This window comes from Python bivittatus, unplaced genomic scaffold (genome assembly GCF_059951505.1).
Source record: "Python bivittatus isolate LINGU-HERP-01145 unplaced genomic scaffold, Pbiv_v1 ctg000670_np1212, whole genome shotgun sequence".
NCBI lineage: Eukaryota > Metazoa > Chordata > Lepidosauria > Squamata > Pythonidae > Python > Python bivittatus.
In genome coordinates, this window is record NW_028277094.1 from 3,166,328 (window position 1) to 3,185,663 (window position 19,336).

General features: G+C 42.2%; 1 protein-coding gene across 1 annotated transcript; it reads left to right on the forward strand.

The window, feature by feature from the left end:
- Nucleotides 1-2,020: 2,020 nt before the first annotated feature.
- On the forward strand, nt 2,021-19,035 carry NOX1 (NADPH oxidase 1). Its single transcript, XM_007430117.3, has 13 exons — nt 2,021-2,143; nt 7,540-7,635; nt 8,470-8,580; nt 9,416-9,500; nt 10,356-10,498; nt 11,094-11,275; nt 12,092-12,230; nt 12,835-12,927; nt 13,817-14,052; nt 14,340-14,502; nt 16,204-16,350; nt 17,504-17,628; nt 18,608-19,035. The coding sequence occupies exons 1-13, from the start codon at nt 2,099-2,101 to the stop codon at nt 18,732-18,734; spliced, it is 1,692 nt and encodes a 563-aa protein (XP_007430179.2). The 5' UTR covers nt 2,021-2,098; the 3' UTR covers nt 18,735-19,035.
- Nucleotides 19,036-19,336: the final 301 nt, after the last annotated feature.

Sequence of the window (19,336 nt, forward strand, 5' to 3'; positions counted from 1 at the left end):
ATTCAATTGATAGAAAGAAGTGGGGGTGGGGGGAGAGGAAGGAAATAGCACAGTGTTCCCTAACTGGATAACTTGCAGATGTATTGACCAATTCCCAGACCGCGCCAGTCAACACAGCTGTGGCTGAGTATTCTGAAAACTGATCCAAGCACCTGGAGGACATTAGTTGGGGACAGCTGAAATAGAAAATAATTCTGATTACCTTGATACTTAAGATATTAAGTGGGTTCATTGGACTAAACCATGGCTAGTTGAAACCAAAATTGGCTCGGTATAAGCAATCTGATAAGCCATAATGCATGGTACATACACTGCATTGGCTAAGTTTCCACATAAAAGCTAATAAATCACATAATGGATTAATGCAGTGTGTGAATCTGGCCTTGCAGAAATAGAGTATTCGTGTCTCCCAGTTTTTTTGGCTAGGAATTCAGAAACAAATGAAAAATCTTATGCTTCTGAAACATTCTATCTCACTACAGGTAGACTCACTTCTGTAAAAACATGCCAAAGATTGGACAAGTGAACCCATGGTTCCTTCAACCAGATTTGACTTCTGGAACAGTATTTTCCCAACCTTGGCACCTTCCAGGGTGTGGACTTCCCCTCCCAGAATTTTCAGCAATTACTATGCTGGCTAGGGAATTCTGGAAGATGTCCATGCAGTTGGAAATTGCCCAGATTTGGGAAACACTGTTTTAGAGTAAGAAACAAGCTACAACCTCCATGCTGCATGTAATATTTATGAGATTTTGGGGAGACTCCTGGAGCCCACATTTGGTGGTAAAACACTAACATAGTCCCTAAGTTCCTGAGTCACTGTTTTCTAAGTTGATGAAAACAGCCACCTCATCAGGCCATAAGGTCTTTGGGCCTTAATAAAATACCTTGCCCACTTCTTGTTTACAGTTTAGTTATTTATCCCTTCAAACATGTACAACAGTCTAGATTGGAATAATCAGAGATTGCAGGAAGACAAGAGAGAGATTTAACCCATTTCTAACCTGCACTGGATTTTTCACAGAAATCCACCCCCACCCCCCAGGCTCTGTTTCTATTTGCTCTCAGGGAAGTTAAAGCAACCTTGAGCTGGCTGGTGACTATTAGGAGATTATATAAATCCCTTCTCACGCCTATGGGTGGTCTGTGTCTTCCTCAATCTCGGGTCCTCTACCAGAGGCCTGGGAGTTGGAGGGTTCTGTGTAGTATCTGAGCTGTTCCTAGCCCTGCACTCTTCTGCACAGAGAGCTCAGATGCTGTTCCTGGGATCTGTTGGAGCCCCTCTCCCAGCTTAGGAGTCACGGCCCTGAGTGCTCCTGCCACCACTGGGACCACTGTGGCCTTGACTTTCCACATCCTCTCTAGTTCCTCCTTCAGGCCCTAGTACATCTCCAGCTTCTCCTACTCCTTCTTCCTGATGTTGCTGTCACTTGGCACCGCTACTTCTATCACCACCGCTGTCTTCTGGTCCTTGTCTACTACTATAGGTAGGTAGGTAGGTAGGTAGATACACACATACATAAAATCACACACACACTTACACACACACACACACATATAAAATCACACACACACACACATAAAATCTCTCTCTCTCTCTCTCTCTCACACACACACACACACACACACACACACACATATATGTGTGTGTGTGTGTGTGTAGGAAACTGGTCTTGCAGGTGATGAGAAAAAGCCAGACACACATTGCAACAGAAAATATGTACATATTCTGTACACAAAGAGGGCAGATGAAGTTTAATTACTGATAACTTTGGGCCATGCCTATGCTACTCCAATCAATATTTTTTCAAACCAAGGTGGGAATTTTTTTTTTTTCAATTTCTGGTTACAAGTTTGCAAGAGATAAAAAATACTATTTCCTTTCCTTGAGCCCTGCAGGGAAAAACCCAACTCAGCCTCCTGGGCTGGGCAGGAGCTGAGATGCTACATTTCCTCCTCAAGACTAAATCAATAAAATGAGGGAACCGGTTAAGGTTTGCCTAAGAGGCAGAAAAGACAAGCCACATCCAGAGGACAAGCTCCCAGTTTGGACCCAGACGAGAACTGAGCAAAAGCAACTGGCCTGTGGGAGTCCACAATGGGCAACTGGGCCGTCAACCACTGGTTTTCAGCCCTGGTGATTGTAAGTTGTGCTTTATTATCTTTGGGTCTGAATGGAAAGATAGGGCAAAATTAAAAAAGGGCCAATTCCTACTTCAGGAGGCACCATTTAACATACATCAGGGTTCCTCAACCTCAGCAACTTCTATGCTGGCTGGGGAATTCTGGGAGTTGAAGTCCACCCATCTTAAAGTTGCTGAGGTTGAGGAACCCTGAAATACATTATTTGCAAGAGGCTCCTGGTTCAACTTTACTTAAAAGAATGGTACCCGTTTCACCAGTTTGACAAACCTGGGAAGGAGTAGCAAAGACCACTGCCTGAAGTCCTACTCAGGCTAGACCAGGGTGGACAACCTTTGATAGTTAAGAGGTTATTATTTACTTTTAAATATCTGTTTTCTCAGTATCTAGAATCTATGATGTCAATGTGTGCTGGGCCAATTTGGATTAAAAAAACTTTTAGTTTTGTTTTTTTAAAGTTGGGAATCTTTTCTTATGGCATTTAAAGAACACTAAATCTATCCATCCTGTTCCTATATGTACCTAAGGTTGGAATATTTTTCTTATATGTTTACAATAAATTTAAATTAAAGAATGCCATTTTATAAAGGCTGGCTCCAGCCAGTATAAACAAAAGGAGACGTAGCAAAACCCATGTAAAGGAAGACATATATCTTATGCATAAAAAAATGTATCTATTTTAGCTCTAGATAGAGACATTTGTTTAACTATAAATAAAGAGGCATCTGCTTTCACTCTAAGATAGGGAAATGTTTGTTTGTACAGATACAGATTAAGAATGCCCAGGTTACAGACGAGCCATAGTTAAGAATGGAGCCTATTTTAGCAAAATTTGAGTTAAATACAAAATGATTTGAGTTAAATACACAATGGTTCGAGTTCATTATACAATACTACTTATACAATATTATACAATAATACTGTTCTGGCTTACATACAAATGCGACTTATGGACAGATCTTGGGAACGGAACTCGGCTACCTGTAATAAGCTAACACATTCCATTCCATTGATAATGATTGGCTAAGACTCTAAACTACAAAACCTTATAAAATAGGAGATGAGGAGCAGTTCTTTGCAGCTGCCCGTCCAAAGCTACTTGACAACTTTGGGTGAATAAATATATTTTCATTGACCTTCACTGGTGAGTTTTATTGAATTCCTGGCTTGGGAAACGAACCAAGGGAAATGAAGGTGTCTGTTCCTTCTGACACTGCTTTTTTATTTCTGTTTGGAAAATGCCAGGAAATCATGCTGTTGATTGCTGGCATCTCAAGGCTGACAATCCATCATGTCAAATAACCCCTGATAGCTGTCTCCTTTGTGATTTTGTCAATCAAAGTCACCTCAGGTCTGGGCCATCATCTCCTCCCATGGCAGTGGATTCCAACACTCTGAATATCTGAAAGTGTTATGTATAAATGAAATATATTGTTAATGAGACTGTCCCCATCTTGTATCTCAAAGAAGATACAGGACAAGACTAAATAATGAGAGCCAGTTTGGTGCAGGAGCTGACGTGCTGGTGGTTAGAAAATGAGACAAAGTGACTTTTAGCACTTTTTTAGGCAGGAAAGCTGGCTGGGTGACTTTGGGCTGGTCTGTCCTGCTCAACCCAACCCATCTCACAGGGTTCTTGTTGCAGAGAAAACAGGAGATGAGAGCATAAGGAATGTATGCTGCCTTGGGCGGGGTTGCTATAGAGATAAACATGCTGTGGCCACAAACTCCTGCAGTTCATGCCCGTGAGACTCTGAAGCTCAAAAGGATCAACATTTCAAGGCTGCATGTGCCTAGAACAACTATCTAACTCAGCAGAAGGTGATTTGAGAAATGGTGTGGGTATTTTTAAAACTGAGATTTAAGGCAGTAAGTTTACATTGCTTGTGATACAGTTATCCTCTGATATACCACACTCTTGTACCACATTCCTCTTCTTCCTTTCTCCTCTGTCTTTTATAATTTTCCCCATCTAGTCCATCATGCTGGAGCCTCTTTGTGCCAGCCAACTGAGCTTTCGCTTCCTAACTCTTTGTTGAAGTTTGGGTGTGATGAAATAACAAAGCTCCAGGTACATTCATAGCATGGTGTAAATAAAAGCAATGATTGTATCAATGATGTAATCATTTTAATAAAGAGAATGAGAGAATTAGTCAGCAGTGAACGACAGTGGTACACTTGGAGCCGAAGTTTCAAGTCATGAAATCTAGTGGGGGGCAAGTGACCATCCAGACAATACAGGCTTATGGAGAGAATGGCCAACAGGGTTAAGGATCTGGTCTTGGAAAGAGATATATAGGGATTTCCCATGGCTGTTTAAAGGTCTCCCCCCCCCCCCCATAAAATAGGAATGGTTTTAGTCTCTGAGATCTTGTTGTGGGATCACAGCAAATGCTTATCTGTCCAGCACCCTCTTCCCATTTTCTGGGAAGTCTGCTGGTTAGTACGAAAACGCTGGGGAATCTTTGCTCTTCCACGTGTGGAAGACAACTCTTAACAGCCCTGAAAGAACCTGGGCAAAGGTGAGGAATGCTGGGAGCTGTAGTTCATCAATACCCAGAAGGGAGAAAGGTCCTCTGAACCATTCTGAGGCACTGCAGAAACCAAGTTGATGGGAGAAGGTAGAATGCTTGAAAGCTCTTATCATAACATGGGCTCATAATTCTGTCTGCACAGGCTGTCTTCACCTGACCTACTGAATTTCACCTGTATTGGCACCTATATTTTAATCTAGCCCTCACCTACAGGGTTAGTTTATGGTTCAGTGTGTGGTGTGAAAATTAGGTCTCAAAAACAGCAGCCCATCATTCAGAGAACGTTGGGTATAAGCATGTCATGGGAATACAGCCACAGTGTTGCTGCAACTGTGACATCAGGGTGGCATGATGTAGCTTTTTAGAACAGTAGGGTGCATTATATGTAGGCATGTCCTTTCTTTTTTAATACTACACATATTTTTCCCCTGCTCACTTCCTCAAACTTTGTACTGCAGGAATATATTTGGAAGAGGGTTGTAAAACTGATTTTATAGAATATATTTCCTCTTCTTTTAAAGTTACTAACTTCTGTTTATGTCACACTACAAGAGCTGGATGGGGGAAGCAGCTAATGGCTTGGGGAAGGATCCTAAAGTTGGTCTACAGGGATGCGGGACCAATGATTTTAACAAAATTTGGATTAGTTCTTGACAATAGCGAAACACTTTATAGAAAGAAGAGAAGTTTTCCCAGAAAAGCAAAACTGCTTTCTCCTCAGATGGTCGAATGAAGGACAGAAGATATGGAAGGAAAAAACATCGCAGAATTGCATCTCTCTCAAGATCTCTTGTCAGCAAAATGGATAAGCTAAGCAGAACGATCTTTGATTATAGTAGATATTAATCTGATGATCGAAAAATGTAAAGGAAGCTGTGGTGGTGTTACACGCGCTCCCAGGTTTGGCTTATGGCCACTTACACACTCACAGCCTGTCAAGGCATGCGGATCTTGTAAGCCCCCCTTGGTTTCTACCTGGGTTTTCCAGATAGATGCAGTTGGAGCGGATAAGACACCCAGGCCTGGTCAACAGCTGGGAAATAATTAGGGATACACACACAGATCACTTCCGACCAAATCCTGAGAAACAGCAGGTTCTTTGGAAAATATGGAAACCCAGTGAATTTAAAGCAACCACAAAACTTCACTGGTTACAAGGTACATTTGCTCTTTCTCACTCACTCTCACACACACACATACCCATGTCCTTCTCCACTGGGCTGCCAGGCGCAAGCTAGTGGGATGGAACCCACCAAGTCTGGATCCAAAGATGACTCAAGGCGTGGGCGGGCTTCAGGCCCCCTTTTTATCTCCAGAAGTTCTTGCTTTGTTGATTAGCTGAGATTGGGGTTTTTCCCATGGGCTCAGGCCCAACTTCCTTTGTTTGGTTCAGGTGACAATTTCTTGTCTGTTTCCTTAATGACTTATTTCTTTCTTATCTACCTCCCAGGTAGATAAGGAAGCAAGGTTTTAGACAAGATTCCTAGCTTTTTGTCCTCTCTGCTTATGTGTCTGCTTCATCTTTAGTTATGGCATCTTCAGCCTAGTCTCACAGTGGGTCTATTATAAAGCAAAAGAGGGAAATCCACAGGCTTTAGTCCAAATAAAATCAATGCCAGCCTGTGGATTTCTCTCCTTTGCTTTATAACAGACCCATCACAGCTTTATTTACATTTTTTCGATCATCAGATTAATATCTATTTGGACTAACTGGAATGTCCAGCCAAGAAGACAAACCAATAGATCGTCAAACGGAACAACTCAGAGTGCTTGGTTGAGGTGCAAATGACCAGGCTCAAATTATCCTACTTGGGACACATTATACAAAGACCCCGCTCTCTGGAGAAGGGTCTAATGCTGGGAATGGTGGAAGAGAAGAGAAGAGAAGAAGAGGACCACCAGCAGCAAGGGGGATGGACTCAGTTATGGTGGCAATGGGTGCAACTTTGCAGGACCTGAAGGACCAAGTTGGGGACAGACTGTCCTGGAGAAAATCTATGCAGTTGCTAAGAGTTGACACCGACTTGATAGCTCATAATCGATCGATCAATCAATCAATCAATCAATCAGTCAGAATGTTGCAGCCCCAGAGTCTGCATTTAGTCATGACTATGGTTAAATTCTCCATTCTGTTAAGTATTATCTGTACTTTGTTCAGGGGCAGAGGATTCTATTTTATTACTGGCAGATTCAAAAATGACTTCCAGCAGTTTAGAGCATAAAAACATTCAAAACAATAAATGCATAAAATGGTCGGGGAAAAAACAATAAAGACTTTTTTTGAAAGACTGGAAACCTTATATAGACTTTTTGTTGAAAGAAAAAAAGACCAAATTGATGATTTCTGGATTTGGGGACTAAAACGGATTATCCTCCCTCCCTCCCTCCCTCCCTCCCCTTCCTTCCTTCCTTTTTTCTTTTTTTCTATCTTCTGTTTTTCTTATTTTTCCTTTCATTTTTACACTTTTACTGATTTCAAAAATTCTAAAATAAATAAATAAATTTTAAAATGCACAGAAAACTACCACAAAACAATTGGCAAAGTGTTGACCATTCACTTCCCAAAAAGGATGCTTAATAGACATGGTCTCAGGCATCAAACTGATCTGAACCCATACAACTACTTCCTATATAAGGCTAACATTTGTTTAGCTTAATTGTGACTTATCCAAATCCATGCAAGGCAACAATTTATGGTTTGTGTTATAGCATGCACACTGATGGCTGTTCAAATAATGCTTAATGAAGGTTAGGGTTAGGGTTAATCCTTTCAAAATGTTCCTGAATCTATCTTCCTTGTCACTGAATGGCTGATACTATAAAACTGAACACATTAATCACCTTTTTTTTCTTTGTCCCTTAGGCTGCTTGGTTAGCACTGAATATATTCCTTTTCGTGAAATATTTCCTGATATTTGACAAAGGTGAACAGTACTATTACACCAGACAGATTCTTGGGGTGAGCATTATCTTGGCATCTCATAAGCTTTTGATCTCTCTGTAGAGGTGAAGAATTTTTAACAGAACTGAAAAAAACCCCAACCCTCATAGTTCTTGAGAGAATTAAATTGTACTTATTTCTGTGTCAACATACAAGATATCCTACCTTTGTTGGCTATGTGGTCATACGATTACAAAATCTATCTCAAAGTAGCCAAGTGGGTAAGTCACATTCCACCATAGTTTAACAGGATGTTCCCAACCAAGAATAAGCTGCACTAAGTTTGGGGCTGCAGAAAAACTAGGTGTGCGTCAGCTGAAATGCTGTAGACGCATCTCAGACTGGAAAAATACAGCAGCTGCTACAGTTGCAATGACTCCTTAAAGCAGCCACATCTTTTTTTCCCAGGTTCACACAGAAGTTCTAAAAAAGACAGGCTGCTTTAATGAGCAACAGAGAGATGTGGTGCTCATCCGAAGTCTGAAGCACTTGTGCATCATGTTCAAAGCATGCACAGCCCTAGTTTGCATACTCTTGTCTTCCATTTCCTCTGTTCCCCTGCATCCCATTCATTAAACGAACGGAATTTCAGATTTGAACTTTGGGGCAATTTGCTGCTGCATTATAAGTCTGGCATCTTAATAGTTAGATACGTGGGGAGCTATCATATAAATTAGTTGTACGGACTGTATTTAATTCTTTAGTTTTGGCTTGTCCCACCAGCTTCTTTGTCCTGGCCTAATCTACTTTTTTCAAGAGTGTTTGTTGCGCTCCGTTACTCCCTGCTTTAGGAGAAGCTGTAATATGTAAAAATGATGCAAAAACGGTCCTATGTTCTCCTTGCATTTGTAGTCTGCGCTGGCTTGGGCTCGAGCTTCAGCCAAATGCCTGAACTTCAACAGCATGTTGATCCTGCTGCCCATTTGCCGGAATCTCCTCTCCTTCGTGAGGGGCACCTGTCGGGTGAGCAAGAGGCTGGGCCCAACTGGGCCTTCAGCTCACAGCATGGTGTATTTCAGTGTTTCTCAACCTTGGTCACTTTAAGATGTGTGGACTTCAACTCCCAGAATTCCCCAGCCAGCAAGTTGAAGTCCACACATCTTAAAGTGGCCAAGGTTGAGAAACACTGGTGTATTTAGTCCTGGATGTTGGGTGGGCACGGGGAACCCAAGTGGTTGCTAAAAGATGTCTGGTGGAAGATTACCATGGGCCTAATCTATTTCTGAGTTCAGATTCTGTTTCAGAAAGGTGGAGAATCTCAATTTCCAGTGTAAATAACAAGCAAATAAACGAGAGGGAAAAATTGGGTAGAAAAGTTGATGAATGCACAGCTCTGCAGAGGTTTTCTTGATCTCCATTCCATAGCCAGTGTGACGTGTTCTGTGGGATCTTGGGAACTACAGTTTAGCAGTATCTGAAGGGCCACAGGTTGCCCAGTCCTGGGATAAAACTTGTTTAGAAGTGATTGTTCACAGAAGGCCTTGCCAACCTGAGACCCCAGGGCTGTAGACAGTCCTTGAATCCCGTTTTTCTTCCTCCCTCCCATCAGAAGCTAGTGGTAGGTTTCCAACAGCAATACCAGCCCCAGAATAGAGGCATGGGATCAACAAAAGGGTGGGCTGCCTTGAAGTCTAATTTGTGGGTGTTCTAAGGGCACCTGATGGACCACCAAAGAAGAGGGAATGCTGGCTAGATGGGTCTGGGCCTGATCCAGCAGGCCTATCCTCATGTCCTCATGTTTGATTCTCATGGAACAGGACAGTTCGGCTGTTCCTGACTTTTCGCTTTATCAATTCAGTGTTGCAGGTGCACCATGAGGCAGCAGCTGGATCATAACTTGGCCTTCCATAAACTGGTGGCTTATATGATTGCTCTTCAAACAGGTAAACAGAAACACCTGGAAAATTCTAAAGACTTTTGCTGGAAAACAAATGAACTGCAGCCTTAGGATGCTGTCATGCAAATTCTGCCCTTGCGTACTGGCGTGTGACATTGTGACACAAGGCTGGAACTTGCATTGTGATGTCATGAAGCATGTTCCATTGTTCTGGTGTCATGGTGGTCAGGATCGATGCCTGGGTGAATGTAACTTTCTCTACAGCCACATATGGTATGTTCTGTGTTCATGTAACATGCTGAACACTGTTTTGCTTAATCATAGTTAATTGAAAACATCACCATTGGCTGGGCTCACATAACACTCTGAACTAAACCACGATATGCAAACTACTGTGCAATGTCTGGGTTTGTAGCTCACACAACATATTAAGCAACAGAAAAGGAAACCACATTACGGCTTACTGTGTTGACTGGGCCCCGCCTTGGTGTGCTTAAAAAAGAGTCTTAAAACTCCCATTTGAAAACTTGGGGCATTTCTTTTTCTTGTTTTTACATTTCTGAATGTCCCTTGGTGTTCAAAACCCAGTGCTACTCATTGTCATTTCCTTTTCAGAACTAACTGGGGTTGAACATTTTCACGTATGCTAGGATTTCTCCGCCTTGGAAGCTTTAAGATGTGTGGACTTCAACTCCCAGAATTCCCCAGTCAGCCTTGCTGGCTGGGGAATTCTGGGAGTTGAAGTCCACACATCGGAAAGCTGCCAAGGTTGAGAAACTCTGACTTCTGCACTTTCTCCAGATTCAAGTGTGTGTTCAAATTATTTCATATGGTGATTGAGTTGCATGGTCTGGGTTGTTTTTTTAATTAGATAAATGGTTGACCTTGTGTTCTCTTCAAGCCATTCACGTCATTGCTCATTGTTACAACTTTGAGTGGTACAACGATGCTGAGCAAATGACGGGGGACAGCTTGCCTTCCATCCTGTCTCACCTGCACCAGAAGGATAACCTGTGGTTAAACCCTATCCATTCCAATACTACGGTGAGTGCTTCACTGAATCAATTCTAAAAATAAATTATTTGGGCTTACACCTGATTGAGAGCCCTGGTTAGATATGGTAGTAACAGGAGCCTCTTGTTTTTATTTGTTATGGAATTAGGATTATCAGTGCTTTTTTAAGATGGATAGAAAAGCTCAGATTTGCTTGGCACCAATGCGTTCTCTTTTCAGCTATAACTTGACAGCCTGTTTTTCCCCCCCACGGCTTTTGCTGGGTTACATTTAGTTGATCTTCTAATTGTCTTTTACCTTTCAAGGACTGATGTTTTAAATACAGGCGTTGTGCATTATTTTTTAAAAAGATGCAATTTTAAAATCTTATTTTAAAATTTTGGTGAGCTGCCTTGGTTACGTTTTCAGTTTAAAAAGTGGAAATGGTATGGTTCGGTTATGATTTTTAAGGACGTTCGATTCTGATTGTCATTTTACTGTGTTGCAATTTTGCTACATGGGCCAGCTTTCCTGAATATTATGGGACTGAAATTCCCCATGTTGTGAGGATCCTAGGTTGTGGAATGCACCCCGGGGACATGATCTATGATGTCTTTGCATAATTTCACTTTGCTCACTCTTGCAGATGCCTTTAATTGTAGCATTCACCAGCATTCCAGGCGTAACGGGTGTGATCATCACTTTGGCTCTTATCCTCATGATCACGTCTTCCATGGAACAAATCCGCAGGAGCTATTTTGAAGTCTTCTGGTACACCCACCACCTCTTTGTCATCTATTTTATTGGCCTCGTCATCCACGGCATCGCGTAAGACACCAAATGCTTAAACGGATGTGGCAAGATGGGCTAATTCTTTTTTTTTTATTATTATTTTTATTGAAAGTTTTAACAACAGTAATAAGAACGAGCACAAACTAAAATAGAATGAAGAGGAAGAAAGAGAAAGGGGGAGAGAAAAAAAGAAAAAGCTAAAAGTGCAGAAAGAATAGAAGAATATGCACAATAGAAGAAGTGCACAATAGAAGAAAAATAGAAAAAAGGAAAACAGATATAAAGACAGATATAAACAAGTGGCTTCCGATCTTCTTCTAAACACTCTGGTGTTTAGATAAACCTTTAAAGACAAAGAAGTTTATATTAACTATGACTACTAAAATGTTAATGTTGATAAACATGAGTTTGTTTAAATTTTACATCTAAAGCTAAATGTGGCACTAGTAAACAACTGCAAAATACACTAGGTTCTTGAGCGATTGCAGGTATCAGCATTTTAAAGGCCATGTTTGGTTAACCAAACCGTATATGGGTGTGCTGCAGAATTCAGAACAACAAGCATATCTGACTGATTCTAGCAGCCAGTTCAGATATACGGCATAGCCAGTAACTGTACCTGGAAATCCCCCCCCGCAATCAGTGAAGGACCTTGGGAATTTAGAAACATTTGGAAGTCTCAGCTCCAGCATCTCTGAGAAAAACTGGCCCAGCAACACTAGGGACGGGGGAGGGGGAGGGAGAGGCATTGTCCTAGCAAGCCATTTGCTCCCACTGCTTAGCGACGGGATCACTTTTGGAATTTCTCCTGGGAAAGGCAACCATGTGGATGGTGTCCTTCTGTGTCCCCAGAGGTATTGTTCGTGGGCAAACGGCTGAAAGTCTGAGGACTAATAACCCCAAGCTGTGTGCAGACCACCCTACCCTGTGGGGTCCAAACAGCAGCGATCCCCATTGTGAGGTGCCGGAGTTCAGAGGTCTTCCAGCTGAGGTGAGAACATCCATGGTAATGGTCTAGAAGGTCTAGAAGGACTCAGGAGATGGTTTTGTAAGCAGCAACCTTATCTGGGGGAAGAACTGCCAACCCTGTTTCCATTGCCGAGAAATGGAAAAGCTATCCACCCTAACTTAGTGAAAGATAAATGGGTCCTAAAACGAGAGTACTTCAATAGCAGAAATCCTTGTCACCCTATCCCTTTCCTTCCAATTAATCCCATTAAAGAAGGCCCAGGGAGAATTTGGCGTTTGGTGGGTTGGGTCACACATGTCAACCCCATGTGTACTTGACGTTAGCTGAAACTTCTTATCCACTCAGCCCCACCCCAAGAGCTGGACTTCTTGATCACACTGAATCTAGCTATGGCTTGGTTTGGGCTTGATGAACTATATAAGCCATGGTTTATGGCTTGGCATATTGGGCAAACCCAGGCAATTATGGTTAAAAGTAAGCCATGATTTAGCATAATGTATGAATTCAGCATAAGGGACTATATGGGTTTATGGGGATAGAAGGCTTTGCAAAAAATCAGAGAAGCTCCTGCTTTCCTGCAAGATGGTCCTTCTTAAAATGCTGTCACTTGGTTCTTTCTTTTAAGTCCTGGAAGTGGGTGCTGGCGCCTATTATTCTCTATGCATTTGAGCAAGTCCTGAGGATTTGGCGTTCCTGCCAGAAGGTGGTTATTACAAAGGTAAGTGTTGGGTCTGTCTCCAAATCTATTCACCAGCTTTCTCCTGAATACATTTAAGAGGGAAAGGGAAAGGGAAAGGGGGGGGGGGAGAGAGAGAGAGAGAGATCTAAAATCCATAGTTAGGTAATGCTGTATTATAGTAAAGATGTCTTCGAGTTGAGCTCATGCAGCTTTCTTGGTGAAATCTGGAAGTGGTTGGCTGCTGTAACACCTTATCCAATGAAGAGTGATGGGTGACTTGAAAGCTCGCCCACTATTGGTGCAGTTTTAGCTGGTCCTAATAAAGGTGCTCCAATGTCAGCCCCATGAGGTAGACCAGACCATGAAATCAACTCCATAGGATGGCTAAAACTACTTTTACTAAGATTGGCTATAAAAACAACCTTGCAAGTCTGATTGCACTGTACCTCCTCCCCTTTCTTATACTTCAGTGAATTAGGGAGGTGTCTGTCTGAGCTGCTTTCAAACGCTATCTGGACGTTCTGGAGTTAAAAAATACTTCAGCCCCTTCTGCCTAGGCAACAGATTCCGTATATCTCTGGCAAGGACATCTTCCCTTACTCTCTACGTCCAATGTAATGGTCTTGCTTAAGGTGTTGAACTGATACTGGGGAGACCCAGGTTCAAATCCACCCTCAGCTGTGGGATATCACTGAGTGACCTTGGGAGGATTGCTGTGTCCAAACCCAACCTGCCCCCTTTATGTGACAGAAAGAGAAAGAAGGAGGCAGGCTTGTGTTTCAGCATCAGAGAAGAGTCAGGAAGGGTTTGATCTCTCTTCCTTGCAGGTCTGCCCAATGTGGGGAGAAGGTATATGGGTAGTGGAGTTCACTGCATCCCTGTTGGGACGATGGATGGGGTTTGCTCACTTTTGACATCTTGTCTGCAGGTCATCATGCATCCCTCAAAAGTACTGGAAATTCAGATGTGCAGGAAAGGTTTTAGCATGGAAATCGGACAATATGTGTTCCTCAATTGTCCCTCCATCTCCTATCTGGAATGGCATCCATTCACTCTCACATCTGCCCCAGAGGAAGACTTCTTCTCTGTCCACATTCGGGCAGCTGGTGACTGGACTGAGACCTTGATTGACACCATGCAGCAGCCAAACCCACTGATGCCCAGGTGAGTAGAGATGGCAACGTGAGTAGCTGTGGTTGGCCTAACCTTACTTGATTGAATAAGTCACATTTGGATCGGCTTGAAAATATATCCTCTTTTCACTATGAATTTTTCATTTTTGTTTGGTCAAAAACATTAAAATATATCTTAAAAATCCTAACTGGTCCAATTTGTGGAACTAAGCTCTTCTGGAAGTTTATGGAACTGTTGGATCCAGCTTTGTTTTTTGTAATCTATGGGAACATACTGGGAGCAGAGAAGACAAAATGCTGTTTGTCTCATCTTTTCAGGATCCTGGTGGATGGCCCTTTCGGCACAGCCAGTGAGGATGTCTTCCGGTATGAGGTGGCCATGCTGGTGGGAGCTGGGATTGGAGTGACTCCCTTTGCTTCAGTACTGAAATCCATCTGGTACAAGTTCCAACATGGTAACCAGGAACTTCAAACCAGAAAGGTAAGCTCAGATGGCTTGTTCTTAACCTGTTTACAAGAATACACTAGTCTTTGAGGTACAATGATGAAAGATTTCTGTAATCTATAGTGTCTAGCAGTCTTAAGCTAGAATCAGCGTATACTGTTTCTCCAGAAAGATGAAAATAGTGTTGGAAAAGAAGGACCGGCTCTACCATTAGACACTGTAATGCAGCTCTTTGAGTCACAGGTGGAATAGACTAGGAAGCAGTGGTGGAGCATAAAGCTGTCTAGCTTGTCTTATGTCCCCCCAAATAGCCTGCTACCCTTAAATGCAATGAAGCAACCAGTCCCATACCTCAACTGTCCAATCAGCTGGAGGGGAAGGAGAGCATCATATCCTTGGGACAAATCTAAAGAATTGGATCATTGCTTCTGATGCATGTGCTCACCTCACTGTAATCTCTGGTCATAGTTCTGCAGATTTTGGAGGGCTTAAAGACATGGAAGATCTGTTTAAGTAAGACAGAAAAACAGGGCAGAAGGTACACCTTTATACCCTATGGGAGTCATGGGTTCTTAGATCTCAGTATAATATAGGTTGTTTGCTTTTGGTTTATTGTGTTCAGTGAATCCAGGCATTGTGGTATAGAAACCATGATTTATGGATTACCCTGTTGCATAAACCAACTGAATAAAGCTTATTAAATAAATGATACTTAAATAGACCATGGTTTAGAATGGTGCAAATGTTGCCTAGATGTAATGGTCTGTGAGAATGTTCTTGAGAGACAGGAGGAGGAGGAGGAGCCTCAGACTAGGCAGTGGCCAGATAAGAGGCAGCTTTGCCTGCAGAAGGAAGGTGGATGTGACAAACATCTCAGAAGGGGCCCGCCCTAGTTTCTTGGACTGTAAAGGTGTGGGGGGAGAGATGCACTTTCAGACTTGTAAGATTCTGTTATTGTAACCTTACAATAAAGATAATGTTAGCACTCATGCTTGGTGCTTCTTGTGTGGACTACACTGAAGGGTTGACACTGTGTGACTCTTGTTCTTCAGTTTCCAGATGTGGAGGCTTGACAAATATTCAGCATTTATGTCAAATCCACATTTCCTGGGGCAAGCTGGGGAGGCTGTTTTCACAACATAGGAAAGTGACTTATCGTGAGTTAGATGTTTGGCTCCTCTAGACCAGAATTGCCAACTGGCAAAAATTCTCCAAGACTTTGGTCAGGAATTTTCCCAGCCTTACTTGGAGATCCGGGGACTGAACGTGGAATCTACAGCATGCAAACATCGGTTCTGTTGTTCAGCCAAGGTCCCCTTACATCCAACCTTTATAATTTAGTAGTATATAGAGCCTGGGTTCACACAACCCCACTTATCAGTTCAGTTAAACACTTATTGGATATACACTTTCTACATGTTAAAGTTGGGGAGTTTTCATTTGCTTTCTCTGAGGCTTAATGTGTTGTGAAAACCAAGTTTGTTTAATTGGCTTGGGGTTTGATGGTTGACACAAAAAAGTGGGTCAATGGAGTAAGCAGGGCAAGCATGTTGCATCGCCCTAGCATATTGTTGTATTTCTCCCTGATCTCATCATCTTTCAATTTTGCTTTAAAAAAAAGAAAAGGAAAGATCATATGCTACTGGGACACTCTGACCTGGAGAGTGCAAACTGGTATTTTAAAGCATGTTGCCCATTTCCATCTTTTTTTTTTTTCTTTCTCCCATGGATTGCTAGATTTACTTCTACTGGATTTGCCGAGAAACCGGGGCATTTGCCTGGTTCAGAAACCTCCTTTCATCCTTGGAGCAAGAGATAGAGGGATCTGGTAGAGCAAGTTTCCTAAGCTATCATCTCTACCTCACTGGCTGGAACAACAGCATGGTGAGTTGGAGGGCTAGTCTTTGTGAACCATTTCTTTCTCTGAAGATCAAGCTTCTTGAAACCTGCCTGATCCGTCACTTGCCACTTTCAAGGAAGTCAACTGCATTTCAGTCTTCTATCAGAGCCAGAAACCCAGAACAAAAGACATTCTTCATCAGTTTGTTTAATTGCTTTACAAAGCAGGTCACGGGGTTGTTTTCACAGCTTGAAGGTTTGTAAAACCCTTTTAAAGATAAAATAAAGATAAAATTGGAGGGGAAAAGGCACATACTTGACTTCTAAAAGGAATCAAGCCAAGGTTTCTGGAAGGGGATTTCATACATGGGGTTTTACCACAGAGAAGGCCTATCCTCCAACTGTCACTAGCTTCACCTCTGAAGGAGCCTCCAACTATGCCCTTGGAAATAGCCTTTGGGAATGGGTGACATACAAATAAAGCAAACAAATAAGCAGGGCAGTTACGATAAGAACTTGGGTCACCCATTTTCTTAAGCCGTAACAAGGTTTGTTTGGTTTCGGCTTAATGTGTTTTATTAAGCCAGCCAATTTTCTTTTATAGACCATGATTTATAGCTTATTGAGCAAAGACAGCCACTTATTGTTTATTTAGTAAACCACAATAAAAGAAATGAAAGCTTAGTGTGATTTCTGAGCCTAGTTGCTGCATCAAGGTGATCTTTCAGAAACTCAGATACTAAGCTGTCAAGTTTGTGCAGGGCAAGGATGGAACCGGCATAGTCGGGCTGGGGCTGCATCCTTTGTGGCTTGAGGAAGGCCATTCTCACCTTCATCTAAATCAGTATTTATGGTTTTCAAAGCACTGTTTTGATTTGACTCCAGAGACAGAAAAGAAAGGTACCTCTCCTGACCCTTGGCAATAAAAATACAAGGCCAGAAATAGCTGGGACTAACCATTTTCTGTCTTTTGGGGATCTTTAAAACCTGCCGCTTAGCCAGTTTGCTTGGCTTAAGTGTTTATATGCACTGGAAATCACTACTTAGCCCCATAAACCAGGTTATTCCCATGAATGTTAGAGAACACCTCCAGCAGTTCCCAAGACCTGGAAGATTCATTTTAACAAACCGTTGGGCAGGCTGGTGGGACTGCTGTGAAATCTTGACTTTGGCTGCTTTTTCTTTGTTGAGAAACTAGGTTGGTCATGCAGCTCTCCATTTTGAGAAGTCCACTGACCTGGTGACAGGCCTGAAGCAAAAGACCTCCTTTGGGAGACCCAGGTGGAACAATGAATTTTCAGCAGTGGCAACTAAACATCCCAAGTAAGGAATTGCCTCTAAACCAGATAAAACTCTTTTCTTCCCATCTCATCCAGTAGCAGTTCCTCCAAGCAACAACGTTTTAGGATTTCTGGAAGAAAGGAAACTTTCCCATTGTTTGCTATCTGAATTTTCAAAACTGGAAATGCTAGGAATTGAACCACCAGGTGGTCTATCACTGAGCTAAGGTCCCTCCTCCAGAAAGAATACTGTGGACAGGGAATCAGTACCCTGGACAGCTCCTTATTGGATCTGTCCCTAATGGATCAGATGTTTATCCAGTTAATCTTTAATTACATTTGCATGTCTAAAAAATTATTTGAAAGGAGGATGCATACCTTTTTCATTTGCGCACACATTTGCCCCATCAGGCAACATTTTAGAAGATATGTTCTCTCCTTTGTGACAAAGAGGGAATGCGTATGGTACTTGCCATCTATAGTTTTTATAGGTACTTGCATTGTATTATCTACGCTTTCTTGAATAAGCTAGAGCCAGTCTTGGGAAAAGTATGGCTTGTCTGTTCGATTCCTATTCTCCTTTCTCTTATCTTTTACTTCTGTGGATTGGTTTGTAACATAGCTGGACACAAAACCTGGCCACCAACAAGCCATGGAGTCATAAACAGACCCTTTGTCCATGTCTGAACATCATGCTAAGCCACAGCTGCAATCAATCAATAAACAGAAGAAAAGCCCTTCATTGACCTAAAGAAACCACAGATTATTCACTCACACAATTTGCACAACATCTAAAGCCAAACCTACCCACATTGTTTAGCGCGCCAGCCAATGTTTTAATCTCTCCAACTAACCACATGGGGCAGTTCTGTTCCTAGCCCTTAATTAATAAAATAATTGTGCAAAACCTGCCAATTTATGCAAATCCCACTTAATGGGGGATTGCTTCCAGAGCTCAGCCTAGAGACAGTCTGCAACTAAGCTTAGTCCAGTTGATTTCTGTTGTTTTATCCCTATCCTAGGTCTGTGGTGGGCGTGTTCTTGTGTGGACCAGAGCAGCTGGCAAAGACTCTGAAAAAGTATTGCAGTCAGCACTCGAGTCTGGATCCCAGAAATGTCCAGTTTTATTTCAACCAAGAGAACTTCTGAAACGCCAGGACTCAAGCCAGCATGGGAGAACTACTAACTCCTTGTTGCACTAAATCATGACTGTCAGACCAGGGCCTGCAACTTTAATAGGCAGTGGGGACTGTTCTCAATTTTGCATATTGCAGGCATGTTTTTCTATTTATTTTTTTTTAAACTTAAATGGCCAAATCTCACCTTTAAAAAAAAATCCTGGAAGTCAGTTGGCACTAATGAATTGGCACCATCTGACTATATAGATCAGTGTTTCTCAAGCTTGGCAACTTTAAGACATGTGGACTTCAACTCCCAGAATTGGACTTCAACTCCCAGAATTCCCCAGCCAGCATGCTGGCTGGGGAATTCTGGGAGTTGAAGTCCACATGTCTTAAAGTTGCCAAGCTTGAGAAACACTGATATAAAGCCAGGCTCTCTCTTTCAGTGGATTATGATATCAGGACCAGCATCCACTTATAAAATCTTTTACTGCTTTCTGGCAAAAAGTGTAAGCTGATGACTTTTTGTACTGATGATGGGGAATTTTTCTAGGGATTTTGGGACAGAAACATTCAAATAACCAAGCCTGTGAAATACTATTCTTCCCAAAGCTGCAGTAAAAGATTATG